This window comes from Hyaena hyaena, unplaced genomic scaffold, assembly GCF_003009895.1.
Source record: "Hyaena hyaena isolate Hyena2069 unplaced genomic scaffold, ASM300989v1 scaffold_790, whole genome shotgun sequence".
NCBI classification, from domain to species: domain Eukaryota; kingdom Metazoa; phylum Chordata; class Mammalia; order Carnivora; family Hyaenidae; genus Hyaena; species Hyaena hyaena.
Window position 1 is genome coordinate 43716 of NW_024081412.1, and position 8840 is coordinate 52555.

The window sequence follows — 8840 nt, forward strand, 5'->3', positions numbered from 1 at the left end:
GGAGGGGAAGGGGGTGATGGTTATGTAGGAGGGCACTTGTGGGGATGAGCACTGGGTATTATATGGAAACCAACTTGATAATAAACTATTTTAAAGAAAGATACACTAATGGCAAAATAATTAACATTAAAATTTAATGTTACATGAATAAATATGCTGTTGATTGAATAAAAGCAAAATAATCAATTTTGGAGACAACTATTTCATGAATATATAGTTATACATTGATTGAAAATTTTCCACACTTTGGAAACACGTTTTTATCCTTTTATTAGAACAAATTACCACTAACACACTGACCATGGCATAGACATTCGACACAAGCTTCTGGAAATCTAGGATAACTGGGTCATATGTCCATAACAATGTTGCAGAGAAGGAGAGGATGGCGTCCACCCAGTACACGACCACAAAGAAACTCACCAACAACAGGACAGTCTGTGTGGCCCTTCTCTCTGGGGAGAATCGTGAGGAGAGGTGGGTGCTGTGAAGGTGCTGGCACCGCCTCTGATGCCTGGACAAGCGAACCAATATGTAGGTACTTGAGAGAAACATGGCTCCTATAAAGAAGACATCTCTATGACATGATCCTCTACATAGAAAACCCGACACACTCCACCAGAAGCCTACTAGAACTGATCCAAGAATTCTGGAAAGTTGCAGGGTACAAAATCAACGTACAGAAATCGGTTGCATTTTTATACACCAATGATGAAGCAACAGAAAGAGAAATCAAGAAACTGATCCCATTCACAATTGCACAAAAAACCATGAAGTACCTCGGAATAAACCTAACCAAGGATACAAGAGATCTGTATGATGAAAACTATAGAAAACTTATGAAGAAAATTGAAGAAGACACAAAGAAATGGAAAAACATTCCATGCTCATGGATAGGAAGAATAAATATAGTTAAGATGTCATTACTACCTAAAGCACTCTACACATTCAATGCAATTCCAATCAAAATTGCACCAGCATACTTCTCAAAACTAGAACAAACTATCCAAAAATTTGTATGGAACCACAAAAGACCCCGAATAGCCAAAGTAATACTGAAAAATAAAACCAAAACGGGAGGTATCACCATCCCAGACTTCAGCCTCTACTACAAAGCTGTCATCCTCAAGACAGTATGGTATTGGCACAAAAACAGACCCATAGACCAATGGAACAGAATTGAGAACTCAGAAGTGGACCCAAAAGTATACAGCCAACTGATCTTTGACAAAGCAGGAAAGAATATCCAATGGAAAAAAGACAGCCTTTTTAACAGATGGTGTTGGGAGAACTGGACAGCAACATGCAGAAGAATGAAACTAGATCATTTTCTCACACCATGCACAAAAATCAACTCAAAATGGATAAAGGACCTGAACGTGAGACAGGAAACTATCAACACCCTAGAGGAGAAAGCAGGAAACAACCTCCTTGACCTCCACCGCAGCAACTTCTTACTTGACACATCCCCAAAAGCAAGGGAATCAAGAGCAAAAATAAACTGTTGGGACCTCATCAAGATTAAAAGCTTCTGCACAGCCAAGGAAACAACCCAGAAAATTAATAGGCAACCAACGGAATGGGAAAAGATAGTTGCAAATGACATATCAGATAAAGGGTTAATATCCAGAATCTATAAGGAACTCACCAAACTACACGCCCGAAAAACAAACAACCCAGTGAAGAAATGGGCAGAAGACATGAACAGACACTTCTCCAAAGAGGACATCCAGATGGCCAACAGACACATGAAACGATGCTCAGCATCCCTCCTCATCAGGGAAATACAAATCAAAACCACACTGAGATACCACCTCACGCCAGTCAGAGTGGCTAAAATGAGCAAATCAGAGAACTCTAGATGCTGGCGAGGATGTGGAGAAACGGGCACCCTCCTACACTGTTGGTGGGAATGTAAACTGGTACAGCCCCTCTGGAAAACAGTGTGGAGGTTCCTCAGGAAACTAACAATAGAACTCCCTTATGACCCAGCAATAGCACTGCTAGGAATTTACCCAAGGGATACAGAAATGCTGAGGCATAGGAGCACATGTACCCCAATGTTCATAGCAGCACTCTCCACAATAGCTAAAACATGGAAAGAGCCTAAGTGTCCATCAACAGATGAATGGATCAAGAAGATGTGGTTTATCTATACCATGGAATACTACATGGCAATGAGAAACAATGAAATCTGGCCATGTGTAGCAACATGGATGGACCTTGAGGGTGTTATGCTGAGCGAAATAAGTCAGGCAGAGAAGGACAAATATCATATGTTTGCACGTATAGGAGGATTAGGAGGAACTTGACGGAGGAACAAGGGGGAGAAGAAGGGCGGAAATGGTGGGGGAAAGGGAGAGAGGCAAACCATGAGAGACTCTTGAATGCTGACAAAAACTGAGGACTGATGGATGTGGGGGGGAGGGGGGATGGACATGGAGGAGGACACTTGTGGGGATGAGCACTGAGTGTTATGTGGAAACTAATTTGACAATAAACTTTTTGTAAAAAAAAAAAAAAAAAAAGAAGACATCTCTAGGTAATGTCAAAATGAAAAGCAGTCCCCTGGCAAAGGAGCTTGCTGAGGATAGTGAACAGTATTTACTGACATGCAGTAGCTTTCTCTGGGTGATATTAGAAGCAGCAGTATACAAGATGCAGTTACTATTGAGAGACAAACTGAGAAACCATAAGATGAGAAAAGAATGGAAGATGTACTTTGAACACTTTTGTTTAAACCTGGCCAACCAGGAGGTGCTGGGGCTGATGATGGCCTGGAGGATGCTCAGGAGGCAAGTAGTGCTCATGGGCAGACCCCGTGTCACTCGGATCATGCAGAATAAAGCCTTACATTTGAAATCATTCAGAAAGTTTAGTGTTTCAAACAGGTCCGTAGACATCAAAAACAGCACAGTGAAGAGTTTCATTATGTGCACAAAGACCAAGTGAAAGGTGGTTAGGTCAGTGGTCTTACATCTGTGATCCAGTAGTAGCGTGAAGATGTGGAAGAGAAGGAGGAAGGTGTTGGCTGAGATTCCAAGGCCTACTTGTAGAAACTGGCATATTTTAATACTCACATAAATGGAAGTTGTGATCATCATGGTCACAAAGAAAAAAATGTATTTATCTGAAAAAAAGACCTCACATCATCAGTATCATTTGCTTTGTTGTCATACTCATCACCACATCATAGTTTTCCTTTTGCCCAAATTTATTCACCTAATTATTAAGCAAACCTATATGTACAGTCTTAGATATATGGTCTCAAAATTATTTGTATAACAAGTTGAGTGTGTGTATAATTTGTAGACATACATACCTGAGATCTATTTTTCTATCATCTACCTATCATAATCTATCAATGATGTATCATCTAAGTAGGGAGAAAACGAAAGAGGATAAAGGCAGAGAGGGAGGGAGAGAGAGATATCACACAATGTATCAAATATCATGCCAGGATAATGTACCCATTCCCCGTGTCTTCTACTAAATGCATTTATTTTACTTTCTTTTTTAAATGTTTTTTAAATTTATTTCTGAGAGACAGCATGAGCAGGGGAGGGTCAGTGAGAGAGAGAGATACAGAATCTAAAGCAGTCTCTAGGCTCTGAGCTATCTCTCAGCCCAGAATCTGACGCGGGGCCGGAACCCATGAGTCATGAGATCACGACCTGAGCCAAAGCCAGACGCTCAACTGACTGAGCCACCCCGGCACCCCTTATTTTACTTTCTGTTATATGTTGTCCTGTCTCATATTCAGCATCAAAAGTTCTAATAACCAGATAAAAGACGCACAGGTGTTTGTATAGTTGAACTGTTGTAAATTCCAGGCTAATGAGGAAGGAATTACCAAACAAACAATTGGGAAAATGTAATGTTCAAGTTGAATCTTCCATCACAAACTGTGACCCTTTCTCTTCTTCCTACTTCCACATTTAGAGACCATTGTGATTACATTTGGATTATCCTGATAATTTAGCATAATCTCACTTTAAAATCTGATAATTATTAAACATCCTTCTCTCTACAACCTTAATTCTCATTGTCATATTACTCTAATGTATCATATAAATGCTTTGAAAATATGACATCAAATGGGATGGGAATAAGCTTTTTTTCCCATATTCTACTGACAGAATTTATTCAGCTTGAACCTGGCTGACTCTCCTTTCTTATCTTTTTAAAAAATTTTTAATGTTTATTTTTTAGAGAAAAAGAAATAGAGAAAGAGAGAGCATGAGTGGGGGAGGGCAAAGAATGAGGGAGACAGAATCCAAAGCAGGCTCCAGACTCTGAACTGTCAGCCCAGGGCCCAATATGGGGCTCAAACCCACGAGCCATGAGATCATGACCTGAGCCGAAGCTGGATGCTTAACCGACTGAGCCACCCAGGCGCCCCTACTCTCCTTAATTTTCAGTCACAGAGATTACTTCTATAATCTCTTTTTATATATTTAGGGAATTGCTGAAGACTAAATCTCAAATTTCAAGAGAACAAGAGGACAATCCCACAATACTCCACTTTATGACATCCACAAAGTTGTATTAAAATGTTTATATGAAGCTCTTTTCATGGGATTCCATTTAATAAAATTATATGCTTCCATGCCTTTAAAAATGTACCAATAAAAAAATCTTGTCCTCATGTCTGATCAGGCTACTTCCAACATTGGAATTCTTTGTAACGTCACTGAATAATTTCGAAATTATTTGTCATGTTATTTGCCCTGTATACAGGCGTAATTATTTTATCTAATTAACAGGATCCAGGTCTTACATTTTTAGCTGTATTGCTTATTATTTTATTTATTTTCCTCTGAAAAAGTGCTCAGTTTTCTTTCCAGTAAAGAAATTTTGAGAGTTAGTGTTCTTTGCTCAGACTCATAAGGTCATTGCTCAGGTAAAACATTGCCCTATAATTACCTGATATATGTGGTTTTATAAAGCAGTAATTGTATATGTGATTAAATGGCTCTATTTTTCCAAATGTTCAATCTGTTATGTGACAAATTTATATTTAATGCTTGAATCCAATCACTAATACTTGCTAACACATATATCTGTACACACAGAACACTTGGGTTCTGATGTCATGTTGGGCCTTAGGGAGTAGGATGATATTGGTCTAAAGGCACAATGATATCCAAATTTTAGAGTCACTGTCCAGTACAGTAAAGTATCATTTGATATTAACCACTCATGTTTGTGTAATTATCCAATAACTGTATACGTAAGTCATTTTAAAGATGGAAAGCATGCATCACAAATACATCCCAAAAAGAGAGAATAGAATCCATTCAATAAAATGGCATAAAAACATTTTAATGTTTTATTTTACCAACTCATGGCATATATGGATGGCCACCTCTAATTCGTGTATGCTTTGTATTAATGGCTATATACTGAAAAGGTTTATTCCTGCTGGATAAATAATTTTTTCCCACTGTCAATCTTGACTGTTTTAGTGCTGAGCCTGGACAGGAAAGCACCATGTTTCCCATAGATTCAAGGTGAGCAATAAAGTGTAAGACACTCAGATAAATTTGATTACCAGGCAAATTATAAATAATTTTAGTATATGTATGTCCCAGTTATTGCATCCTCTTATTATATACTAGTAAGTAAATATTGCAGAGTGGCACAAAAAGTCGTTGCTGTCTTTCAGAATTTCAAATTACTCTATATCTTGTGTGTATATGAGGTAAATCTGGCAACTCTCCCTGGGAAAATTTGGAGATTTAGAAATACTGGGTATATCAGTAGAAATGAAATATTTTTAAAAATCTATAGAATTGATAAACTCATAGGAATACAAAGGGGAACTTGTTTCCAGCTCAAATCTTGAAAACTTATAAATCTAAATGCACATCTCAGCCACTCATTCTGAGAAAAAACAACTGGATTTTCCTGGGTGGAGGGAGAAATCCCTGAACGACTCTCATTTCAATCTATTCTCAAGATTTTTAAAAAATATTTTAAGTTCAAATTATATACATAATCACAGATGCTTGTGGGTAAATATCACCATTTAAAAAAAAACTAGGAAAAACACTCATTCTTTAGATTGACATCAAATGTCTGAAATAATGTGTAAGAAAAGGAAGAAGTCATTTATAAGAACCCATGATATTTCTCAGTAGCTTATGTGATATTTCAGAGAAAATAAAGTTTAATAATATTTTCCCTTCCTTATAAAGAAATTTGCATTTAGAGCTGTATCATTTAGTAAATAATATAATATTCATATAGTCCTTCCCATCTGAAACTCACACACGCGCGCGCGCACACACACACACACATTATAATGTAGATGACAAAATCACATCCTATCTTCATTTTGTTATTGTATTAGCCAATAACATTATATTCCACCTTAATTCCTCATTAATTTTAACATACTATCTTAAACACATTGCAAATCCAATGACAAGTTATTGTCAACATAAAGTCATTACGAGAATTGCAAGTGACAAGGTGCAGGTAAGTTGGATGGTTCAGTGGTGATAGTGGCACCATCAGAAACAAAGCTGTCAAATTCAAAAAGGGAAAAAAACCGTCTTGATTGATGAGTTCCATAAAAGTGTTTTTGTAAAAGGTACAAATGCCAAAATAATAAGTATGCTAATTATCACGTATCACTGAGTAACTGAAAAGCAACTACTCTTCTTTGGCAATTGTACGGTACAGGTGAAAACACAATGCTGGCTGACATAGATATTATTCTTTTAAAGCTTTTAATAGATATTATTCTTTTCATCTTGGAGAGAAGCATAGGAATGAAAATGAGAAAAACCTAAAAGCATTCAAAGTGAATATCACAGAAATACAAATATCATTTCATAAATCCATATATTTATACTCTAATAATATTTATTAAATTTACCTTTTGTCTCGAAACAGCAGCTGATGGTAGTCATTATTCAATAAGATATAGGACTGAAACTATGAGAATAGAATTCTAAGACTTCAAGAAAAACATCCTGCCTCATCTCACCTCGCATTTAGGTCTTGAGCACACACTATTAAACGGAGAAATACTTAACTGAGACTTTAGAGTGAGTTGGTTTGCATGATGTATGACCACAAGAAGTGGTTATAGGGAAGGGATGTCCTCAGTTCATCTCCCTGATGTCCATAAGCATCACATCACCTGTAAACAGCACAGCCCTAGCCTTGGGATATGTTATGAAGGAGAGACAGAGACACCACGGGGAAAACTGAAATTACTTAATAGTAATAATAGATGAGAAACACTTGCATTCCAAACTTTTGTTTATGTAAAATCATTATCATAGATAACCTTTCCCGTGAGTTATAGGTTGTCTGTGAACAAACTAAAAGTCTTTCAATAACACCGATTCCATGTGAATAGAACACCATGCCAGATTTCCCAAGGTATCCCTGATGGTGCAAGAGTTTTTGGCAGGCTTCTCATGTATTCTAAATTGGTTTCAGGTGCATAGCTAGATGATCCAGCACATTTGTGGAAATGAATAAAATGTCTCCCCCACATCGCTTGGATGAAATAATCTTCTTTAAAGGGGACTCAGCTCTGTGCCAAGGCACCTACATAGTCAGAAAATTGTAGCCTGCCTTCCAACATAGAATCCTCTACCTGTTTGGCCCAGTGCACTTAGTAAATGTTAAAAGTGCATCTCCATTCAAGCAGCACTTAGGACTGAGATATGCACTCCCTTTGACACAGTATCTTATTTGACGAGACTTCTAGCCTCCTGTAGCGGTGTATTCCATTACCCCTGACCTTCAGTCTCTTCAGTTGTTTCTTCTTTTGAGACTCTGGTATTTCACACATGCAGTAATAGGGAAACTTAAAAACTGTTTGCTTTTGTGACACCTATCAAGAACAATTTTTATAACTAAGGTTAACCTTAATCTTTATCATGATTGGTTTGTCTGTGGCCCATTTTTTAAAATTATTCATTTATATTCCAGTTTATTAATGTGGAGTGTAATTTTAGTTTCTGGTGTACAATTTAGTCATTCAACACTTCCATATAACACCCAGTGCTCATCACAAGTGTAGTCCTTTTTCAAAGATCTGCTAATTGGGTGGATTGTGGCGAGATGGCGGAGAAGTAGGGAGCTCCGTGCATTTTGCTTGCACCTGTCTCTCAAACAGAGAAGGTCTGAAGTCATAGGACACTGGGCCGTAGGGTTTTGGGAAGAGAAGGAGACAGAATACACTAGGAAGGAAACCTCATAAGTGCGTGACTGCGAACTGGGGAAGATAAAAGCAGCTGGGACCCGGAGAAAAAGATACAGAGGGAGGGGTGATGGAAGGAGGGGAGGGATCCTAGCTTGCGTGCAGCTGCCGTGAGTGATGAGCCACGGCTAGACGTGGTGAGCCACAGCGAGTTGAGGGGAAAGGAAAAAGATGCTGAGATTGCTCACAGAACCCTCCCTGGAGAAGAGAAAAACCTCGGCTTGTAAAGAGAGTGTTTTGTTTTGTTTTTTTACAAACAGTTTATTCTCAAGTTGGTTTCCATATAACACCAAGTGCTTATCCCCACAAGTACCCGCCTCCATGCCCATCTCCCTCCTCCCCCACCACACCCATCAGTCCTCAGTTTCTTCTCCGCATTCAAGAGTCTCTCATGGTTTGCACCTCTCTCTCTCTCCCCCACCATTTCCCCCCTTCTCCCCCATGGTCCCCCGTTAAGTTCCTCCTATACCTGCAAACATATGATATTTGTCCTTCTCTGCCTGACTTCTTTCGCTCAGCATAATGCCCTCAAGGTCCATGCATGTTACTACACATGGCCAGATTTCATTTTTTCTCATTGCCATGGAGTATTCCATCATATGGATAAACCACA

At 38.4% G+C, this 8840-nt stretch overlaps 1 protein-coding gene across 1 annotated transcript; it reads right to left on the bottom strand.

Moving 5' to 3' along the window:
* Positions 1-217: 217 nt before the first annotated feature.
* On the bottom strand, positions 218-3104 carry LOC120221403 (putative vomeronasal receptor-like protein 4). The gene is given in 3 exon segments (XM_039218781.1): positions 218-264; positions 267-580; positions 2542-3104. Coding segments are annotated over 3 exon segments (924 nt in total).
* Between the last annotated feature and the right edge of the window lie 5736 nt (positions 3105-8840).